The sequence below is a fragment of the Kickxella alabastrina genome (genome assembly GCF_025024165.1).
Source record: "Kickxella alabastrina strain RSA 675 chromosome Unknown BX661scaffold_3, whole genome shotgun sequence".
Classification (NCBI taxonomy): Eukaryota; Fungi; Kickxellomycota; class Kickxellomycetes; order Kickxellales; family Kickxellaceae; genus Kickxella; species Kickxella alabastrina.
The window spans coordinates 671,653-691,948 of record NW_026251474.1 but is presented as its reverse complement, the minus strand read 5'-3'; the positions used below and the strand labels follow the sequence as shown (position 1 = coordinate 691,948).

Below are 20,296 nucleotides of genomic sequence, written 5' to 3'. Positions count from 1 at the left end.
GATTGCGAAACGACGAGCAAGCGCGGGAGTTTTAAAATCAAATAGGGGGGGCATCATCTTTGCATTTTTGCACCTTTGTGCATTTTTCATTTCTCCGATCTTCTCCACTCTCTTTGCTACACACTATTCAAGTATCGCTCCCCAAAAAAAACCAACACAAACTATTCTACCATGGCTATTCAGGTCGGCGACACTATCCCCAACACTGTTCTCACCTACGCACCATACAACCCCGAGCACGCCGATGTCTGCAGCGTGCCTCAGCCGATGAACACGCACGACGCGTTCAAGGGAAAGCGCGTTGTTCTGTTTGCCGTCCCGGGAGCCTTCACGCCCACTTGCTCAGAGACCCACATGCCCGAATATGCGACGCGCGCGGCCGAAATCAAGGCAAAAAACGTCGACATTGTTGCTTGCGTAGCATCCAACGACCCATTTGTCATGGACGCCTGGGGCAAGGCTCACGGCGTCAAGGACAGCGTTCTGATGCTCAGCGACGCCAACGGCGAGTTCGGATCCGCCATTGGTCTGGTCAACGACGGTACCAAGATGCGGATGGGCCCGATCAGGCTGGCGCGCTTCGCGATGATAATCAACGACCTCAAGGTCGAGTACCTGGGCGTCGAACCTGCCCGCGGCGTCACTGTCTCTGGTGCGGCATCGGTCATTGCCAAGTTGTAGATACTGGCGCGCATTTTGTGCGGACCAACTTGTAGATGGAGAATGTGTGTGTGCTGTCTCAAGCGGCAGTAACGAAAAAAAGTTGGGCCAAACTCTTGGCATCCCCCGTCCACGTGAGACATTAACCCCCCGCATTTTGCAAACATTCTGTCGCCTCAAAGAAGGGCGCGCATCTTTCACAGGCCCTCTCTTATTTCGCTTCAATTTGTTTTAATATAAATTTGCATCTTACAGTTTTATACACATACACACGCACTCATATTATATATATCTAAATTCAGCTAAACGCAAAGCACCACAGACAATACAAATAATTCAGATAGCATAAACAATATAGACATGGAGAGTATGTACAATAAGCGGTAGCCAAGCGCCGTCAGCATTGATGACCCGCTTGGTGGGCGCCATATGGCGCAAAGCCATGTTTGTCTGTGCGCCTTGAATTTGTACCTGACTGCATTTACTAATATCACTGCGACGCGGGTCGACTGTCACACTATTTTTCACCCTGAATTACCCTTTTTGCTGCATACGCGTGTAGATAACTTGCTAAACCTTAGGGTAAGTAGTGCTAGCCACTGCCACACCGCCACAGGGCGGCTGAACCAAGTGTAACAATCCTAATTTTATTTCTTGGTTTTCATGACAACGCCAACTTTGTGCAGCTTACTGACTCTTGGCGCTTTATTAAACTGCAATAGATGACGTCCAAAATGCTGAGTCGGCAGGCAAAGCGGTGCCAGAAGGAGGAAAATAAGGAGCTTGAGAAGCTGAAAAAGGCGATCAGTGCCGGCGGTACAGAGGAGGCGCGCATATACGCGTCCAACGCGATCCGCAAAAAGAGCGAGCGGCTAAACATAACCAAGATGGCGTCGCGGGTCGATGCGGTGGCCAGCCGAGTACAGACGGCGCTGACGATGCAGCAGGTGGTCAGGTCGATGGGAATCACTGTCGTTTCGATGGAGAAGGCGGCGCAGTCAATGAACCTGGAGCAGATATCGGCCGTCATGGACAAATTCGAGCAGCAGTTCGAGGACCTCGACGTGCAGACCGGGTACATGGAGGGAGCCATTGGCGGAACGACGGCACTGGATATGCCCCAGGACGAGGTTGACATGCTCATCCAGCGGACAGCCGACCAAGACGGCCTGGAGCTCAATGCCGAGCTGGCCAACATCCAGGCCCCGCAGTACTTGCCGGACGAAGCGAGCTGAGCGAGCGCCTGGCCAAGCTCCGCGAGGCATCCTAAGTCTGCTGGCGTGTGGGGTCGATATGAGGTTGGTGATCGCTGATCGCCAGGTTTAATAAATTGCTTTGACCAACCGCTTTGGACAATACGAAAAATTACAATTCACTTGTAAAATTTTTGATGGCGCGCAGGACAAGCGCAGCCAATTGCGCACTGCGTGGACACGGGTTCGGAGATGTCTTTTGCCGTCACACAGGCCCAAATTGGTAAAAATGCCGAAGAAAAAAGGCCCAGCCTTGCCGCCGCACAGTTTGCGACCTCCAATATCAGGCCAGTTTTGCTGAAGCCGAGTGTCGATCGCACCAATCAGCACAATCAATCTTTTTGGGGCTTTTTCCAGCGATTGGTGGGGGAAATTTGGGCTTGGGTTATCTCAAAATTTACAGATTGGGCAAATTCGTAGCAGCGCTTTCATTGAGGCGATCAGACACCCAAAAGGCAAGCGGAAAACAATCAATTTGGGCCGGTTTTCGCTCTGCAGTAGACGCGAACCTCGCCTGACAAAAATACTTTTGCAGCTTCTTTCTTTTCGTTGTTTTCGATTTCATTATCTATTTGTTTGCTCTGCAATTTATCCTCAAATACAAATTTGCTTTTTCCAACTCCTCCTAACCCAACAACCCAACCCAACCCAACCCAACCCAACTTACCTTCGCTTCAATGATGGACCCTACCAAGGCAATGTCTATCCTGAACAGGTCGTGCCCCTACCTTGCGCGCACGGGCCTTGCAGCTCTCCAGGGCATGTCGGGTGCAGGCTCTGCAGCGCGTGGGCTAGCGACGTCTGCTGTCGAGCAGGCCAGGTGCAGCGTGTGCCCCGGCCAGACTGGCCAGTCGGCTCTTCTGGCGAAGGCGTCCGACTGCCCCGTGGTCGGTCCCTCCATCCGTGCCAAGGATGCTGCCGAGAAGGTCGGCCAGCACCAACAGCACGCTGTCCCTGCGTCGTGCCCCTATGCAACTGCAAGACTGCTCCTGCCAAGGGCGCTGCGACCACCGCTGGCGCCGCTGCTAGCAACCACGCAGCTTCCTCGGGTAAGTATCACCAACATAATTCTCTGCAATTTTCTGCTTTTAACTGCCTCCGCAATATGTCTTTTACGCGCAATGCCTGTCTGTGGAGATGATGGTTAGAGGGGTCATTTTTATCTCGCTTTTTTCTTCTCCTCACTGCTTTCACCCTCCTTTTCCAACTTTTAAATTGGCAGCTGCGCTCTCCACACAGTTCTGACGCCCAGCGTCTACCTCAAATTACTGTTTGTATATATTATTTGCGCGGATTACTTGTCACTCTTGGCGCTGGCTGTGGCCATGGTCGTGGCCGTGGCAAAATTCATCATTAATGTGTATATAATGGCACACTGCAGCAAAAAAATCAAAAAAAATTGTTTTCCGGCCAAGTGGACTGTTGATTTCTTTTTTTGTGATAAGATGAGAAAAGCAAGTTTCAGCGCTTTTTAAACAATCCCCACGATTCTAGACTGTTTGTTAGCTGGACATGACACAGCGCAGCTCCTTGTTGAAAATCCTCTTAAACACAAACATTTATTTTGCATATGCTCCTTGTCCGTTTTTATTTACAAAATGCGATACGTGAGAATTAATGACATTCAAAAGATTGGCGCGATATTTTCTTTTAGTCCCCTCATTAATTCCTTCAAACAGCGTCACTAATTGCAACCGTCATCGCTATAAACGCATAAAATATAAACATGTAGGCATCTCGGCTGCCAATGCTCCCGCGACGCACGCCTCCCGCGAGGCGACGTTTGACTACGAGGGCCAGTACCAGGCAAAGCTCGCCAAGAAGCACGACGACAGGAGCTACCGCTACTTCAACAACATCAACCGACTGGCGGCTAGGTACCCGCAGGCGCACACGGCTAACGCGTCCAACATTGTGACCGTGTGGTGCAGCAACGACTACCTGGGGCAGAGCAAGAACCCCGTGGTCACTGAGGCGATGAAGACAGCGCTGGACGCCTATGGCGCCGGTGCTGGCGGCACGCGCAACATTGCCGGTAACTCGGCGCTGCACCTACGCCTCGAGTCGGAGCTGGCGACGCTGCACCGCAAGGAGGCGGCGCTGGTGTTCTCGTCGTGCTTTGTGGCTAACGACGCGACGATCTCGACTCTGTGCAGCGCGCTGCCCAACTGCGTGATCTTCTCGGACAAGATGAACCACGCATCGATGATCCAGGGCATCCGCCACTCGGGTGCCAAGAAGCATGTCTTTGACCACAATGACCTCGACCACTTGGAGAAGCTGCTTGCGCAGTACCCGCGCTCGACTCCCAAAATGATTGCTTTTGAGAGTGTGTACTCGATGTCCGGCACTGTTGGTCGCATCCCCGAGATCTGCGCGCTGGCCAAGAAGTATGGCGCCATCACCTTCCTCGACGAGGTGCACTCTGTCGGCATGTACGGCCCGCGCGGTGCCGGTGTTGCCGAGCACTACGACTACAACGCCAGCCTGCAGACGCCCGCCGGCCAGCGTATTCCCGGCTCGGTCATGGACGAGGTCGATATTGTCACCGGCACGCTCGGCAAGGCATTCGGCATTGTCGGCGGCTACATTGCCGCGTCGTCTTCGCTCGTCGACATGATCCGCTCGTACGCACCCGGATTCATCTTCACCACTTCCCTGCCGCCGCCCATCAACGCCGGCGCCGTTGCCAGCATCCAGTACCTGGCCAACTCGCAGCGCGAGCGCTTCCTGCAGCAGACGCACGTGCGCGAGCTCAAGGCCGACCTGGCTGACGCCGGCATTCCCGTCGTTCCTAACCCGTCGCACATCGTCCCGGTGCTTGTCGGCGATGCTGAGAGCGCCAAGATGGCCTCGGACATGCTGCTGAGTCAGCACAACATCTACGTGCAGAGCATCAACTACCCGACCGTGCCCGTCGGCGAGGAGCGTCTGCGCATTACGCCTGGCCCTGGCCACGACAACTTTATGCGCATGCGTCTGCTCGGCGCCCTCGACTCAGTGTGGAACCGCCTCGGGCTGAAGCGCACCGCCGACTGGGAGCGCATGGGCGGCCGCTGCGGTGTCGGAGAGAGCCGCGAGAATCTGAGCAGCATGTTGGCTGGAAGCGGGGCGTCGAGAATGTCTGGGAAGATCACCAGCTCAAGCAGGCTCATGACTGTGAGCTGGCACGCAAGGGAGGTGTTCCCATTGTGCCTGCCATTCCTGAGACTGTCCAGCAGATCATTTCTGCCACCATGCTGTGAGATTAACTCGTACGGACATTGCAACATTTGGCAATTTTAGGATTGTCTACCGTTTCTTTCATCTCTCTCATAATTTTGTGAGAAACGCACTGAATTAAAAAATCAAGTGCAAATTAACATTTTTAGGTTTGCATTTCGCCAATAAATATTATTTTTGCTCTTAAATATATTTTAAAACATCCACATATTAGTTTGTTGACGATGATAACGCTAATATAAATTAGTGCAAAATACTATTTATAATATATTAACTACGAATAAACTATGATAAATAGAAACAAAATTGTATCTTGCACTTGACCTACACAATAAACTAATGCGCACAGAGCAGTTAATACGAAAACAAAAACCATTTGGGCGGTCCAGCACACACAATTGTAAAAGGTCAAATATTGTTTTCCATTTCTACAGTTGTTATCAGAATTGGTGCCTATTCATGTTGCCTGTCGTCAATATTTTGGTTACAGGCAACCTTGAATGATAATATCAAATTGCAATAAATTTCTACAACAACCCAAAAAGGTATCCTTAAAAGCCCTAAAACTTGCGAGCATTTGTCGGGACCGGCACACCCGAAAAATATAATACGCAACAACAAATAGCATGGCATGCATTGACTACAAACATCTGACCTTTGTAGCCAACGGACTGTTTTTATTCTCTCATTAGCTTTGCTTTTACTCGCCGAGAAGTCCGGAAGGGGACTAGAAAACAATTAAAAAGTGTAAAGCTGACCAACGACCCCTCACAACCTTGGATTGCTGTCTTTTTTCTGAGGCTGGGCGGAAACTGAAGGCTCTCAGTCCAGTCAAGCAGTTTACCAAACCACATATAAAATTGCACATGTGAATGACCTCAAAATTACACAAACCAACAGGCATGCCACATGCAGAATATGAGCCACGTTGCCCCACACCAGTCTCATATAATACTTGTCATATTGACAATTCCTAATTGCTGTCCACCATATTACCAACTGAGCCACCCGCAGCTCCACCAGCCAACCGAATACTTGCAGTACAGTCTGGTCTTTCCTTCACTTTCACTCCCTTTTTAACAAAAGGGCTTGGTTCTAGATGAAAACTATACTGTAAAGCTGTTACAAGCTGCACAAGTGACTTTCGTTCCTGCGGAACATAAGAAGTGCAAACATAAAGCCAAAAGCAGCACGACAGCGACTAAAAAAGTACAAACACAAAATAAAAGAACAAATAAGGTTGGGACAAGAATTACCAAAGTACAACTTCGACCTATTTATGTAACCCTCAGAGGTCATTTGATAGTTAAATCAAACTTCACAACATCCATGCCACGAAGCCCAATACCAGGACAATTAAAAGGGAGTCAAGGGTTGTATAAAAAGCGTTCAACCTCCACGCAGTCGTTGCAATTTACCTCGAGACACAACTGTAAGAACTAGAAACAGTCATAAAATAAAAGAGCAAGTGAGGCAGCCTGAGTGAAGAAAAAAGAAGAGAAAAAAGAAAGGATGACCCGGAATATGTCTCCCCTTTTGAATAACTACTCAGTATTTGCCATTTGGCGACAGAAAAAAGATTTTCTCTTATTTTCCGTATGGTTTCGGTTCTAAAAAGGCCAGTTAGATATCTCTTGTATTTTGCATTGGTGTATTAGAATGTTCCGCAAATGCCGGATAGCGCAAATTTATTTGACATGATTTTTTGACCATCCAATAATTTTCCAATCAATTATTTGCCTGCTCAAAAGGAATAACAGCCACCAGGTTCAAAAATTAAAATGCATGTTGCTTTGAGGTATGTGCTGCCCACACCAAAAAAGCTTCACTGTCAGAAAAATTAATTGTTTACCAAAACCCAACCAAAATTAACAAATAGCTTGGCAGAAAATCTGTAGGCGTTGCACGCACTTATCGACACCCATTGCTGTTTTCCAGTTTGCACAAATAAACAAAAAAGTCACTGGTCAGAAAAGTGTTCCACACACGTAATGGCTGTCATTTGTGCCATTGATTTCAGGAATTCTATTCAAATTATAAAATCAGTTTATTTTAGCAAATTGAGGCATAGTTGTAAAATATAAATAAAAACGTACTTTCATCATTAAACGATCTTGCTAAGAAATACCAAGAACTCAAAAATAAGTGTTTCCAAGTTTATGCATATTAATTACTTTCAACAATATATGATTAAAAGCAGAAATCGAGAATTAGTTATTGTATATGGAGTTGTAATATTTTTAATTTATGGATAGCTTTCAAAGCACCGGTACCAAAAATATTTACATTATTTTTTGGCAACAGCAATGCAGCGGTAGCCGCATAATATTCCATTTTACAATAACAAAAAATATAACCTTTTTCTGACGACGATATGAGTAAAGTTGAAATACTCAAACAAATAGTTGTTTCCAAAATAAAATTTTAGGGAAGATATCTAAAGTAGACACCTTTTAAAAAATATATCGAATGTATACACTTTTTCATCCCCATCAATTTTAAAATTCTAGTTTTCTCTGTCCAATTGAAGCCGCACTCCTCAATTCTCAAACTTGCATATGTGATTTCTGGTCTCTCTTTGGAGTGCGCCTCTAGCTCAGCAATTTTGACTTTTATGGGGTGAAAATTCAACGTTCAGTTGTCAATGGTATAAATTAAATATTTACTTTTTAGATTGTGAGATAACTTTATTGACTTTTTATCTTTTATTTTTAGTAACCGAGTTTTATAGCTAGTTTTATCAAACTGACAACAAAAATGTGCTCTTCTGCTGCGCTTGATGTTACCATAACACCCACCGTAATTTACCATAAAATTAAGAAGTGAGAAAAATTCGCGAACATGGCCCTTTTCCGTGCCAATCTCCAATTGTATAGCGCCCAAGTCCACATCGTCTTCAGAATGGCGAAGTCCAGTAAGCGCATTTGCGTGGTTGTATGCCCCATATTTATAGGTCGAGGGCAAACGCAAAAGCGGGACTTTTTGGTAATTCCAATAACGACGACATGGACGCTTATTATACTGAATCCAGTGCATCCAGCGACAGCGAGGAGGATAATTTCAGTCATAATAAAGGTGATGGACATGTCAATTTCGTCGATCCCTGCATAGACATCGGTGATGAGAGTGGTTGTTTTATCATGACTCGTTTGGTCTGAGCCATAGCTAGGATGATCTGGATGATACACCCTCTGCATTTGTAGGCGTCAGCTTTGTTAGTCTTGGCGGCGGCCCTTCTGCGCCTGGTGGAAACAGCTTTGTTGGACTCGACGGTGGTTCCTCTGTGTTTGGCAGCGGCAGCCCATCTATGCTTGCTGATGGCAGACTTTTTTCACTTGATGACCATAGCTTGGTTGGATTTGGTGGCGGCTCTGTTGGCACAGTTAGGGATGTGTTGGTTGGGTGTGGAAGCATCAGACATTTTGAATCTAGGGGAAGGCTCAATTGGTATTGGCTTTGGCAAGGGTAAATCTTTGGTTTCTAAGAAGGGAGTGCATGGCAAGCAAGCCAACATTTTTACGTTTGGAATGATTATATATTTTCTAAACGTACTAAAATAGTTCACTTGTCCAAGAAGTCGCAGCTTGATCATTCAGATGGTTGTCCATGTCCCGAGTTTTATTTTAGAGCCAGTCAGGCAATTGCTGTAATGAGTAATTGAGCTGGTTATAATATATGTTAATAGAAATGAGACTACGAGAAGAGCTAAAGAGCTCACTATTCAGAAATCACTGTGCGCATGGAATATAATCATATTTCATGCATCTACGCTGCCACGTGACTCAGCCCCCATTTTTGATGTCACAGTTGCCATATTGTTGCCAAGCCATTAACTGACAAATATCCCAAGTTGAAGCCATATGCATTAATGGCTGCTCTTAAGGAAAGGGGCTGGGGAGCTTAGTTATATGACTGCCTACAGAGAATTGAATTCAATTAGGAAGAAGCTAATGTTAGTATTGATTTATCATTAGACAATATGATAACCACAGAACTGGAACGCTTTACCCAGTACACTGAGCAGATTATTTGGACTGTTTCATCGTCGACACTGTTCTGCAAATTGTATTTTACCAACCCGCCGTCTCTCACCAATATATTGAATTTCGTTGAGAACAGCACTTCGTTCAACCACCTTCAAGACCTCCTCCAGAAGCTCATTCTGCAATGCCCTTACATTGTCAGAATCTTACTTCATGCATTACATCTGCGCGTACTGGAATAAATTTTTCTGGAAATGTGGCCGAGAATGAAAAGGAAACTGGCATAGAGATTTTGGGGGTATGTGGTTGGGCCTCGTCTTATTTTGGCAAGAAACTTGCACTCGCTGGTCATCCCAGAAACGACGGTGGTCATTGGGGAAAATGCATGGAGTGCATTGCTTTTATCGCTGTTAGTTACCGCGGCTGATGATAATTGACAGCAATCCGCGTGCAGCAAATTTGCAGAGATCGTCTGAATTTATTACTCGCCAAGATGATCTCGTCAATCATCCTAATTGCATTCGCAGATTTGGTTTTTCTTGATCTAGTTTCTCACATTTTCTTAGTTTTTTGTCATCAATCGAATTTCATTAGCACAACTAACTAAAAATAATTAAACTATTGCAACCGCAAATAGAGATTTGTCGCCACATGTTTAAAAAAAACTCTACATTCTTCATTTTTGTATTTCTTTTCTAAATCAAATAAATTCAATGAAATATGGTGTGCTTTCATTCGCCTCGCACTGATGCGTGCGCGCTCTCAATTTCTATAAACATGAGATTCTGCGCGGCAGCTGAAAATTATTTATTTTACATAATAAAAGTCAGGCATGATTATCATAAAAAATATTTTTGGAGGCTCTTTGAGTGATATTCAGAGCGGTAGAAACAAAACTGAGCTATGATAAGCCAATATGTTTTTTACATCCTGCCACGCGATGGCAAAATACTGTTACAATTGGTCTGAGCGGCTCGACTCTGACTACAGGCCTGAAAACAAGTCGGGTACCGAGCCTAGCCATTCTCCACTGCCGACAATTGAACTGGGTTTCTGTTATGTCAGCCGCTTTTGTTGACATGTTGCGGGGAGCGACAGTCTCAAATAATGAAACTGGGGTGTGGAAACTGTTTTTTGTCCCTTAAAAATAAATAAATAAATACATATTATATATTATATTATCTGGTTTTGACCTTCAGGCGCTCTCCGCTGGTGATTTTTGCAACAATACGTCATACTCGATGTGGAACAACTAAAAATGGATCCACATAATACTACCCGCCTGTTACTCTCAATCAAAAATCTATTACACTCTCAAAAAAACTGAACTAAAATAAACGAATGACAATCCGTTTCATACCTTGTGTCGTCATTTATATTTTTTATATATTTTCCATGGTTTATACTCCATATAACATGGCCAAATATGTGCATAAACAATGCCGCCATTTTTCTCTTTCTCATATGTCAGAATATCCGATTGGACAATTATATATTAAATTTATATAACGGAGTGGTAAACACAATAGTAAATTGTTTATTACCACTTTTCAATCACAAATCCAGCCAGAGCTTTTTGGGCATACCAATGTTTGATTTCGTGCACAGCATCGGCTGCTTCAAAGGATATAAAAGAGCAACTGTCGCTAACACATATTTTGACAAAGACATTATTCACTGCTCTTAAAACCAGCAACTACTTTTTTTAACTACAACCTCGTTTTTTCAACAAACAAACCAAACAATCTCATTTAATCATTTTATCATCATGTCCAGCCTTTACAATCAGACTGCCGGCGCCATCAAGGAGACCGTTGGAAACATAGTGGGCAACAATGATCTTGTCGAGACTGGCCGCGAGCAGTGGGCCGAGAGCAAGGGCGAGCAAAAGATTCAGGAGAATCGGGCTCATCGTGAGAAGGAGAACCCCGAACTGCACCGCGCTGTCGACTCTGCTAACAATATCAGCGGCACTGCCAAGGAGATGTTTGGCCAGGCCATCGGCGACAAAAATGGAGGCGAGGGCCACAGCCAGCGCACTCAGGCCAAGGGCAATGCTATGTACCACGACAAGCTCACCAAGGACAATACCAAGGCTGGCATCTAGGCACTGTATTTTTTATAGATACCCTTTGTATGTATGTAATAAAACATGTGTTTGCCCATGCCTTGTATTAAACTGTTATGTGCGCTTAGCCTCGTGCTTTGCCAAAATACAACTTCAATCAAAAATGAAACCATTAACAGACCCCAACCTCGGAGATTGTATTTATGTACTTACCTTTACATTTCGTTAAAAGGTAGTGCGTTAACACTTTTCGCCAGATGTTTACCAGAAATAGGCATTATTCGGACTAAAAGAGAGCTAAAGAATGAACAGCATCAACTGTTCATATTATACTGGTATTTATATTACCAGTATGGGATTCCTGTATATCCAAGTACAAAATTGACCGGTGATTGATCAATGGATCAATCACTGACGACAAGCCGGATTTAAATGTGTCACACTATCCTTGGTTTCACTCTTAGTTTTTTATTTTAATTGGAATACACGAAGGATCGCATATCTAGGTCATCTTTTTTCGCTTCTCATTGGAAACCTCCAATTTCACTCTCATTTCCTTTTTATCCTCTTCTTTTTTATCTCTCCAGTAAGCACCCACCCATGCCAAAATGGCCTCAGCTATGCTTTGGCGCACATTTGCAGCAGCACCCAACCGTGCTCCCCGAACTAGCATTCTTTCACAACTACTAAAACTGCACACTCTCAATTCCCCTGTTTCTGCCGCACGCTTCAAATCTACAGGTCGCATAATAGCCCAAATGTCTGACAACAAACTGAATATCGATCGCACGGCGCTCGACTCGCTGCTGCTCAAGCGCTTTTTCTACGCGCCCTCGTTCAGTATTTACGGTGGCGTCGCCGGCCTGTACGACTTTGGACCGACCGGAACTGCGCTCCAGCAGAACCTGATCAACATGTGGCGGCAGCATTTTATTATTGAGGAGGACATGCTCGAGGTCGATTGCAGCATCATGACCCCGGCTGAGGTGCTCAAGACCTCGGGCCACGTCGAGAAGTTCACTGACTGGATGTGCAAGGACGTGAAGACCGGCGATATCTCGCGCGCCGACCATTTGGTCGAGGCTGTGCTTGAGGCACGTCTCGATGGCGACGCCCTTGCACGCAAGATGGCTGGCCTACTGTCAGTGCTGACGCTGCTGCTGCTCCTGCCAAGGCGGCCAGCACCAAGAAGAACAAGAAGAAGGGCGGCCCCGTCCGTCATCCAGCTTGATGACGAGCTTGTCGCCGAGTACAAGAACGTTCTGGCGCAGATCGACAACTACGACGGCGACGCCCTCGGCGAGCTGATCACCCGCTTTGAGATCCGCAACCCTGATACCGGTAACGAGGTGACTAAACCCGTCGAGTTCAACCTCATGTTTGAGAGCAGCATCGGCCCCACCGGCCATCTCAAGGGCTACCTGCGCCCCGAGACCGCCCAGGCCAGTTCCTGAACTTCTCGCGCCTGCTCGAGTTCAACAACCAGAAGATGCCCTTTGCATCCGCCATGGTTGGCCGCTCCTTCCGCAATGAGATCTCGCCGCGTCAGGGTCTTCTGCGCGTTCGCGAGTTCACGATGGCCGAGGTCGAGCACTATGTCGACCCGCTGAACAAAGATCACCCCCGCTTCGATGATGTTGCCGACGTCAAGCTACGCCTGTTGCCGAGCTCCGTCCAGCTCGAGGGCAGACTGAGCCTATCGAGATGACCATTGGTGATGCCGTCACCGAGGGCGTGATCGATAACAAGACGCTGGGCTACTTCATGGGCCGCATCTACCTCTACTTGATGTCGGTTGGCATAAAGCGCGATCTGCTGCGCTTCCGCCAGCACATGGACAACGAGATGGCCCATTATGCATGCGACTGCTGGGATGCTGAAATCAAGAACTCGTTCGGCTGGATCGAATGCGTGGCTGCGCTGATCGCTCGGCGTACGACCTGACCGTGCACGCCAAGCGTACCAATGAGAAGCTGTGCGTTCGCGAGAACCTGCCCGAGCCCCGCGTATACGAGAAGCTCGTGTGCGAGCCCAACAGCAAGGTGTTCGGCCCCAAACTGAAGCGCGCTGCCAAGCCCGTGCAGGAGCACCTGGAGGCCCTGTCCGACCCGATTTGACTGCCATCAAGGAAGCCCTGGCCAGCAACGCAAGACCACCGTCACACTGACTGGCACTGCCGCCGACGGCGAGCATGAGATCACCTCTGAGATGATCACCATCGAGAACAAGACCTTCACCGAGTACATCCGCGAATATACTCCCAATGTCATCGAGCCCTCGTTCGGCATTGGCCGCATCATGTACTCGCTGATTGAGCACTCGTACACCGTGCGCGCCGATGACGAGCAGCGCGCTGTGCTCAGCTTCAACCCGGCTGTTGCACCCTTCAAGTGCCTGGTGCTCCCCCTGTCCAACCACGCCAGCTTTGAGAAGCCCCTTTTGGACGTCGCTCGCCGTCTGCGCACCAACGGTGTCCCCGCCCGCATCGACGATGCTGCTTCGGCATCCATTGGCCGCCGCTACGCGCGCAACGACGAGCTGGGTACGCCCTTGCCATCACTGTTGACTTTGACACCGCCAAGGATGACACAGTCACCCTGCGCGAGCGCGACACGACCAAGCAGATCCGCGCCTCCATCGACGAGGTTGTCGACCTGGTGAAGAACCTCGTCCTGGGTAACACCACCTGGGACGAAGCACTGAGCAAGTACCCGTCTGTCAACGATACTGCTGACGAGAGTAAATGCGGGTGATGTGGCTCGTTTTTTTACATTAATATTATTGATTTTGATAATATACAATTTCATATTTTCAGGGGCTCCCTTGGATTTCAAGAGTAAGGCGGAAGTATCACCGCAATTGCCATGTCGCTGCAATATAGGAGGTGGGCCCAGTAGGCAAATGCTAATCCGGTTAGCGATCCAACGGCATATCCCCAGCCGTGGCCGCCGCCTTGGTCCTCATCAGGAGATTGGGAACGCCGTACCAGCGGCAAACGGCAACAGGGTGATGAATGATATCAGCGTCTGCCCAGGCCGGCTGCGACTGATCGCATCGTCGGGCGCAATTTCTCGCAGCTGGCGGCGGACCTGCGGATGAAGGCGCAACCCCAGTTGGATGCTGATAAACAGCGACAAGTAACCCATAGCGCACGACGAAACTACACGAAATAAGCAGAATAAAAAGCATGAGATCAGCTGAATAGTAAGACGACAAGTGCTTTTTTTGGTTGATTTTTTATTTTCATCTTGACTTACGGACACTAATGGCACAGGATACATGTGCAGATCGCCTTTGATATTCTTGTTTTGGCAGTCCTTGTATGACAGCGCGACGCCCGTTTGATAAGCGCGGTCAAAGTCTTCCTGGCTCAACTTGCATCTGTCGAGGAAATCAGACGCTAATACATCCGACATTTGCTTGAACAGCGACATGAACAAGGTGCTGAAACTCAACGCCATGGCCAACCCCAGTATAGAATGGTGGATCTCGCTAAGCGGTCGCCTGTAGAATCCCAGCCAAACGATCATGATTACCGTGGTATAGCTGTGCTGAGCACCACGCAAACGCGGGTGATGTCGTTGTAGTTGCCGGCCAAAAACTTTTGCTGGATATCTGGATCGGTTACCAGAAATATATAGATTTGGGCCACGGGATTAATATTAATTGAGAGATTGTCACAACAATGAGAACCGTGATCCAGTCAGCGGCGTACAGTGCCCAGTCTTGGCCCTATGCCGTTTGTGGTATCCTGACGACGGGGTGCTCTTTATTTCCACCGATTCGTCGTCCCGAGTGTCCTTCATTTTTGGCCTCAGTATTGGTATTATGTTAAATATGATGCTGTTTTGTGCGTGCAATGAATAAGAATATGTCAAAAATTTAAAAATAAAATAAAAAGTATCTAATAATGTTGTGGCGCCAAAGGTTCATCCTGTCTCAGAGAAAGGCGCAGTTGGCTGCCTATCTTGAATACAATGCATATTGCTAAATGTGATTTTCCTCCTAGCACTGCCTGGAACACTTTCAGCAAGCAGACACTTCTGGGATCATTGGAGGGGATGAGGGGAAGGGCCACGTGGGGTTAAGAATGGGTATAATATATAGCAATTACGTCAAATCCAGGGCATTGTTTGAAATGGAGATTTTGGCTTAATCCAAACTTGCGGATTCATTTGATGGTGTACCCCTAAATACACTGGCATCATGATCTGCAAAATCTGCTCAATTTGCCCGACTCTTTTTCACATACTCACTCGCTTGCTTTCGTTCTCACTTTTTGTTTAAATTTCTATGAACATTTTTTTTGCCGAGCACAATTAAAGGACACATGATCAGCAGCAGACAAACAGCCAAAAAATGAAATGTATTGTGAACCCCGTGACATTATAAAAAAATAAAGTGTGTGCAGAGTACACGAAAGCCACACGGCCTGGCGGGCTACCTGGGTGCCTGTCTGTATACTTCTGGAGCTTGACAAATCCGGGTGTATTTGTTTCTTTTATTCTGAAAGGTTTATTGCATTTCTTCGCATTTCTAAACATTCGCACTTTATATCCATTTGCCACTTCTTTTTTCTATTATTTTACGAAATTACCCCTCGCAATTTGACGACATACACATACACAAATAGGTTGATAATGACGCGAGCGCTGGAGGCCAAAGTTGCCATTTTAGGAAAGCAAGGTACAGAAGCAGAAAGTGTATCGCAGCAAGGCAAAGCTGAACTATGCCTGTTTTTTTCTTTGACTGAAAACAGGTCGTTGTCTTGTTTTTGGTTACCCCCAAAAAGCACGCCTCTTTGCGTATCACCGTCACAATCTCTGGTCACGCTTAGCGCCTCTTCTCCCCCACAGAATCAATGTTTTTTGTTTGGTATTTTTTAAAGGCCGAAATATCGACAGCGAGATTTTTCTATGGAAATATGAGGTGTCTTCCTAATTAATTGGACCCGAGTGTGAGGGCGTAATTACTGTTCAATTGGTCTGTTGTGCCTCGGGTCCCTCGTTCAATTCACTGCTAAATATTGTTTAATTTATTTTTGCTCGTCATACAAAAGCCCGTGTAGCTGTTGGAAAGACATCACTGGTGACCAGGTACGTGCACCAGACATTTGCTGATCGCACGCCGTCGACAATCGGCGCATCGTTTGTGACCACAAAGATTGAGCTTGACGGGTGGGAGTGCCGACTGCAGCTCTGGGACAGTGCCGGGCAAGAGCGCTTTCGGGCAATGACGCAGATGTACTACCGCGGGGCCAACGCAGTAATTCTGGTGTACGATATTACTAGCGAAGACAGCTTTAGAGATGTTGACACGTGGGTACAAGGTATGGTTGGAGACTTTTTAGTGGTTTTTGTTGTTGAAATTCGCATATCATATTTTTTCCGCAGCAATGTCGGCTTGTTATTTTTGCTAATTTTCCGCAGATAAAACACGCTGTTGCATTTATCGATCAATTGTGACGTTTGTAGAGCTCAAGAAGAAGTCGATATGGAGCAGACCGGTAAGTTTTAATGATGAGTTCATATGTACCATGTCTTTTGTATTCATTTGGAAGGCATTCGTGTGAAAAAAATTGCAGCAATGTGAGCGTTCTAAATATACGAAAATGCACAAAATGCACGTTGTTGCATTAATTGCGCGTGTTGTGATGTGCACAGTGCTACGAGTTTTGGACGTGTTCTATCATTGTCTTGTCAATTGGCATGCGTAAAATTCTTGAAAATAGAATACTCATACTTGAAACTAATTGGCTGCTCTCATTTTTTATATATGCTAGTTCTATTTTTGGTCGGCAATAAGCTGGACCTGGCGCCGGGGAAGCGAAAGGTGGAGTACACGCGAGCGCGCGATTATATCAAGAAGATCACTGGCGACGAGACCGCACTTCTTGAGATTTCCTGCCGCGACGATGACGGCGTCATTGATGTGTTTTACGAGCTGGCCGGCCGGCTGGTTCGTCGACAGGAGGAAAGAAACAACAGCGAAAGCAATGAGCGCGGTGGCTTGCTTGGAGATGGCAGGGCGGGGGAGCGGCAGGACCGTCTTAAGCGGCCCATCCGCCTCAGTGGCGGCGACTCTAGGGCCGGTGCAATGCTTGGTGGCTGCTGCTGGTAAAGCTGGTTGGAGATTGCCTACTTACTATTTTTTTGAACTTGTCCCATTTATTCATCATCCATCCATCCATTAATTTTGCCATCCTTCTCCGCCTCCGCCTTCGTCTGTTTCCGTTTCTTTGCACTTTCTTTTTTCATTTGCAACCTTATCATGATAATACTACATTTCAATTTTTCTGCTTTATCCGCACTCGCTGCGACATGGCAGCTGGGATTTCGATATACCTTGGTGTTAGTGAATGAGTGATAAAATACTAGCCGACTGACGATCGCACCCTCCTTTTTTGCGTCTGATCATATTCGCGCTTGCTGAACATGTAGCACGCCGTCTCTGGCAATTGGAAGTTGCATTTGTGCTCGCAAAAAATGCTTGAGTGATTGATATGCCCACTGCAAGCGTCTCTGGCTTCTGCGCATGCATGATATCGGCGTATGTCATATGCTATCAATTCACTTCAAAACAGGGGATGACAATGGGGCAGCGTGCAGAGCGCAGCATTGGCGATGTGGCCCTCTTCTGTTTTTTTCTCTTGCATTCTAAAGCAAATAGCAAAAAATGAGTTAAAAAAAGTCACACTAAGTGCGTGAGTGGGTGTGCTCGCGTTACTGCGCGATAAGTGGAGGATTTTATCATCAGGGAAAAAGGCATGGCCGTGCGCCAAGAAAAACAAAAAGAACAATTTCACACTTCTTTTTTGAATTATCCTTCTATTGGTTAATACAAAGGCCCGACTCTCACAGGGCCTTTTTCTTTGAGATGGGGACTCAAGTGCAAAGGAGGAGGGGGGATGAGGAAGTTGTGGATTGCAACCGGAAAAATGAAAAGATGTAGTCCATCGTATTTAACGCCTTTGCCCCCCTTTCCCTCTCTTTTTCTTTTTATCGTATCGCATTTATAAATATATATTTCACACTATTACTACTACAATACAATTCAAAATGGTAAGAAATGCTGCAAATTTACATTTTAAAATAGAAAACAGCCGTGCGCCATTCTATCCGAGACAGATAGAATTTGTGTGTGTGTAAAAAGGCAGGCTGGTTGGTTAGCTGGCAAGAAGCGGGTGGCGGACACACGCGCTTTATCACCGCCGCTGTTATTAACCGCTACTTTTTTGTTTGCAGCCCAAGAGCTTTTCAAGACTAATATTCACTTCACTTTATTCTCCATTACTCTTAGACTGACAAGATTTCCGAGGATATGATCAGCGAGCAGCAGATTAGCGAGTTCAGAGAGGCCTTCAGCTTGTTTGACAAGGACAATGACGGCTGCATCACCATGGCTGAGCTCGGAAGCGTCATGCGGTCCATGAACCAGAACCCCACGGAGGCTGAGCTCCAGGATATGATTAATGAGGTCGACAAGACGGCAACGGCACTATCGAGTTTGCCGAGTTCCTCACTCTGATGGCGCGCCAGTACAACACTGGCGACGATGAGGAGGAGCTGAAGGAGGCGTTCCGCGTTTTCGACAAGGACGGCGACAGCTTCATTTCTGCCAGCGAGCTGCGTCACGTCATGACCAGCCTTGGGGAGAAGCTGACCACTGAGGAGGTTAACGAGATGATTAACGAGGCTGACGTCGATGGCGATGGCCAGATTAATTACGAGGAGTTTGTCAAGATGATGAAGACCAAGTAAATTTGTTCAGTTCGTTTTTGTCTCTCTTTTTCTATTAGTATTCAATATTTAATGCTTGTTAGCGTACTTTGTTTTACTTGTTTTTCTTTTAAAAACTAAACCTCTAGTTTACAACAAAGGGAAAACAGGCCAAGGCCAAAAACCAAGGACAAGACAAAGACCAGAGTGCTGTCCCATTGTCACTTTTTTGTATCCAAAAAAGCGGTAACATAAAGAAAGAAAATTCCATAAAGCCAAAAAGCCAAAAAAAAGTCGAGCTGTCATCAGCGCGCACCTGTGCAAATTGAAAAGCCGTTGCTGCTGATTAAAAAATAGCTGTGTTTTCTTTTCTCTTTTTCATTTTTAACATTATTATTATTTTTTAACATTCTAACGCTTCTCGCATCTCACGAAAATAAACCAAAATTACTCGGCTTGAATTAAATCTGGTCTGAATTATGTGGCTGTCTGATACACAAAGTACGTACACGCGCCGTCGCCGCGCTGCTTGAATTTTGCTTGCCGTCAAAGCGCGAAATTTCGCCAACTTTTTGGTCTACAAGGAGGAAGTACTCGCAGAGCTGCGCTATGGTCAAACGGAGCGCTTTTTTAAAAAAAGCCGTATTGCTAAAGTTACCTCTGTCTCTCTTCCAAATTTCACACCACCGGCCCACTTTTGTTGAGTCCTGTTTTTTTGTTTGCATTTGTAGAAGTTGGTGTCGGCCTCACGGCATTTGGTTGCGCACTCATCGGTCTGGGGGTGATTCTGTTTTTCGACGCTGGTCTGATAGCCATTGGAAACATCTTGTTCTTGGCCGGCATGTCCATGATCATCGGAGTTCAAAAGACCTTGTATTTTTTTACGCGCCGGGACAAGCTGCGCGGATCAATCGCTTTATTTGCCGGCTTCTGTTTGGTGCTGATAAAGTGGTCCATAGTTGGTATTTTGCTCGAGTCGTTTGGCTTCCTCAACCTCTTTGGCGACTTTTTCCCAGTCGCCATTAACTTCTTGCGCACCCTGCCACTCATCGGCCGGTTCCTCAGCATGCCCGGCATTCGTCAGGTCGTTGACCGCATTGGCGGGTATCCCTCCCAGTACCCAGTGTAAAAATGTTTATTTCCCCTAAGAATATTAATATTTAAGCCGTTTATTCAAACAAATATGTGTATATATGTATGTGTCGGCAACTGTAACAGGAGCAAGAGTGTCGGAATCTCACGACACAGCCCCCCTTGAAGCTGCCTGTCTGCTGCAAATGCCACCACAACGCCCAAGCAAAAAACAATAGATTGCCTGAGACAGAGACAGCAGCACTAGCTAGCAGCGCTATTACTCTGCTCCCGTTCACAATGCAAACGTAACAAAAAACC

The 20,296-nt window shown here is 46.6% G+C and overlaps 11 protein-coding genes across 11 annotated transcripts; 10 read left to right on the top strand and 1 right to left on the bottom strand.

The window, feature by feature from the left end:
* The first annotated feature begins 83 nt into the window (after positions 1–83).
* Positions 84–867, top strand: BX661DRAFT_177659 (peroxiredoxin). The gene has a single exon (XM_051534692.1). It carries the CDS (start codon positions 172–174, stop codon positions 679–681), a length of 510 nt encoding a protein of 169 aa, XP_051394230.1. The 5' UTR covers positions 84–171; the 3' UTR covers positions 682–867.
* Positions 868–929: 62 nt separating this feature from the next.
* BX661DRAFT_66069 (Snf7 family) lies at positions 930–2,237 on the top strand. Its single transcript, XM_051539380.1, has 3 exons — positions 930–1,027; positions 1,223–1,242; positions 1,383–2,237. Exons 1-3 carry the CDS (start codon positions 1,021–1,023, stop codon positions 1,893–1,895), a joined length of 540 nt encoding a protein of 179 aa, XP_051394229.1. The 5' UTR covers positions 930–1,020; the 3' UTR covers positions 1,896–2,237.
* A 1,293-nt stretch (positions 2,238–3,530) lies between these two features.
* On the top strand, positions 3,531–5,198 carry BX661DRAFT_140270 (5-aminolevulinate synthase; the record flags this gene model as incomplete). Its single annotated transcript, XM_051532832.1, has 1 exon — positions 3,531–5,198. The coding sequence occupies one exon, from the start codon at positions 3,531–3,533 to the stop codon at positions 5,196–5,198; it is 1,668 nt and encodes a 555-aa protein (XP_051394228.1).
* A 2,694-nt stretch (positions 5,199–7,892) lies between these two features.
* BX661DRAFT_203452 (uncharacterized protein) lies at positions 7,893–9,713 on the top strand (the record flags this gene model as incomplete). Its single annotated transcript, XM_051538529.1, has 5 exons — positions 7,893–7,934; positions 8,012–8,049; positions 8,089–8,210; positions 8,484–8,600; positions 9,110–9,713. 5 exons carry the CDS (start codon positions 7,893–7,895, stop codon positions 9,358–9,360), a joined length of 570 nt encoding a protein of 189 aa, XP_051394227.1. The 3' UTR covers positions 9,361–9,713.
* Positions 9,714–10,886: 1,173 nt separating this feature from the next.
* Positions 10,887–11,225, top strand: BX661DRAFT_168963 (uncharacterized protein; the record flags this gene model as incomplete). The annotated part of the gene is made up of 1 exon (XM_051533481.1): positions 10,887–11,225. One exon carries the CDS (start codon positions 10,887–10,889, stop codon positions 11,223–11,225), a length of 339 nt encoding a protein of 112 aa, XP_051394226.1.
* A 448-nt stretch (positions 11,226–11,673) lies between these two features.
* On the top strand, positions 11,674–14,002 carry BX661DRAFT_177651 (glycyl-tRNA synthetase 1). The gene is given in 7 exon segments (XM_051534691.1): positions 11,674–11,772; positions 11,928–12,547; positions 12,634–12,858; positions 12,876–13,097; positions 13,145–13,287; positions 13,319–13,728; positions 13,779–14,002. The coding sequence occupies 6 exon segments, from the start codon at positions 11,945–11,947 to the stop codon at positions 13,937–13,939; spliced, it is 1,764 nt and encodes a 587-aa protein (XP_051394225.1). The 5' UTR covers positions 11,674–11,772; positions 11,928–11,944; the 3' UTR covers positions 13,940–14,002.
* On the bottom strand, positions 14,003–15,099 carry BX661DRAFT_177648 (uncharacterized protein). The gene is made up of 5 exons (XM_051534690.1): positions 14,902–15,099; positions 14,723–14,801; positions 14,440–14,690; positions 14,173–14,346; positions 14,003–14,138 (listed from the first exon to the last, which is right to left on the bottom strand). Exons 1-5 carry the CDS (start codon positions 14,990–14,992, stop codon positions 14,017–14,019), a joined length of 717 nt encoding a protein of 238 aa, XP_051394224.1. The 5' UTR covers positions 14,993–15,099; the 3' UTR covers positions 14,003–14,016.
* Positions 15,100–15,673: 574 nt separating this feature from the next.
* On the top strand, positions 15,674–16,998 carry BX661DRAFT_65940 (ras family-domain-containing protein). The gene is made up of 3 exons (XM_051539378.1): positions 15,674–15,872; positions 16,255–16,692; positions 16,969–16,998. The coding sequence occupies exons 1-2, from the start codon at positions 15,827–15,829 to the stop codon at positions 16,617–16,619; spliced, it is 411 nt and encodes a 136-aa protein (XP_051394223.1). The 5' UTR covers positions 15,674–15,826; the 3' UTR covers positions 16,620–16,692; positions 16,969–16,998.
* On the top strand, positions 16,741–17,422 carry BX661DRAFT_65968 (uncharacterized protein). Its single transcript, XM_051539379.1, has one exon. The coding sequence runs from the start codon at positions 16,962–16,964 to the stop codon at positions 17,304–17,306; it is 345 nt and encodes a 114-aa protein (XP_051394222.1). The 5' UTR covers positions 16,741–16,961; the 3' UTR covers positions 17,307–17,422.
* A 770-nt stretch (positions 17,423–18,192) lies between these two features.
* On the top strand, positions 18,193–19,149 carry BX661DRAFT_177639 (calmodulin). Its single transcript, XM_051534689.1, has 3 exons — positions 18,193–18,247; positions 18,486–18,662; positions 18,692–19,149. The coding sequence occupies exons 1-3, from the start codon at positions 18,245–18,247 to the stop codon at positions 18,944–18,946; spliced, it is 435 nt and encodes a 144-aa protein (XP_051394221.1). The 5' UTR covers positions 18,193–18,244; the 3' UTR covers positions 18,947–19,149.
* Positions 19,150–19,209: 60 nt separating this feature from the next.
* On the top strand, positions 19,210–20,089 carry BX661DRAFT_177638 (putative GOT1-membrane protein required for ER to Golgi transport). Its single transcript, XM_051534688.1, has 2 exons — positions 19,210–19,405; positions 19,636–20,089. Exons 1-2 carry the CDS (start codon positions 19,384–19,386, stop codon positions 20,031–20,033), a joined length of 420 nt encoding a protein of 139 aa, XP_051394220.1. The 5' UTR covers positions 19,210–19,383; the 3' UTR covers positions 20,034–20,089.
* Positions 20,090–20,296: the final 207 nt, after the last annotated feature.

Excerpts from the sequence above, each read along its gene's own strand:
- BX661DRAFT_65968 (XM_051539379.1), top strand. The coding sequence starts at position 16,962 with ATGCTAGTTCTATTTTTGGTCGGCAATAAGCTGGACCTGGCGCCGGGG.
- BX661DRAFT_177638 (XM_051534688.1), top strand. The coding sequence starts at position 19,384 with ATGTGGCTGTCTGATACACAAA. Across the intron at positions 19,406-19,635 it reads GTGGCTGTCTGATACACAAA|AAGTTGGTGTCGGCCTCACG; the intron begins GTACGTACACGC and ends TTGCATTTGTAG.
- BX661DRAFT_65940 (XM_051539378.1), top strand. The coding sequence starts at position 15,827 with ATGACGCGAGCGCTGGAGGCCAAAGTTGCCATTTTAGGAAAGCAAG. Across the intron at positions 15,873-16,254 it reads TGCCATTTTAGGAAAGCAAG|CTGTTGGAAAGACATCACTG; the intron begins GTACAGAAGCAG and ends AAGCCCGTGTAG.
- BX661DRAFT_177648 (XM_051534690.1), bottom strand. The coding sequence starts at position 14,992 with ATGAAGGACACTCGGGACGACGAATCGGTGGAAATAAAGAGCACCCCG. Across the intron at positions 14,347-14,439 it reads TGTGCCATTAGTGTCCGTAA|TTTCGTCGTGCGCTATGGGT; the intron begins GTCAAGATGAAA and ends TATTTCGTGTAG. Across the intron at positions 14,139-14,172 it reads CCTGTTGCCGTTTGCCGCTG|GCGGCGGCCACGGCTGGGGA; the intron begins GTACGGCGTTCC and ends ATGAGGACCAAG.
- BX661DRAFT_177639 (XM_051534689.1), top strand. Across the intron at positions 18,663-18,691 it reads TCCAGGATATGATTAATGAG|TTTGCCGAGTTCCTCACTCT; the intron begins GTCGACAAGACG and ends GGCACTATCGAG.
- BX661DRAFT_177651 (XM_051534691.1), top strand. The coding sequence starts at position 11,945 with ATGTCTGACAACAAACTGAATATCGATCGCACGGCGCTCGACTCGCTG. Across the intron at positions 13,098-13,144 it reads CGTTCGGCTGGATCGAATGC|CGTACCAATGAGAAGCTGTG; the intron begins GTGGCTGCGCTG and ends GTGCACGCCAAG. Across the intron at positions 13,729-13,778 it reads CGCGCGCAACGACGAGCTGG|TCACCCTGCGCGAGCGCGAC; the intron begins GTACGCCCTTGC and ends AGGATGACACAG.
- BX661DRAFT_66069 (XM_051539380.1), top strand. Across the intron at positions 1,243-1,382 it reads ATAACTTGCTAAACCTTAGG|ATGACGTCCAAAATGCTGAG; the intron begins GTAAGTAGTGCT and ends AAACTGCAATAG.
- BX661DRAFT_177659 (XM_051534692.1), top strand. The coding sequence starts at position 172 with ATGGCTATTCAGGTCGGCGACACTATCCCCAACACTGTTCTCACCTAC.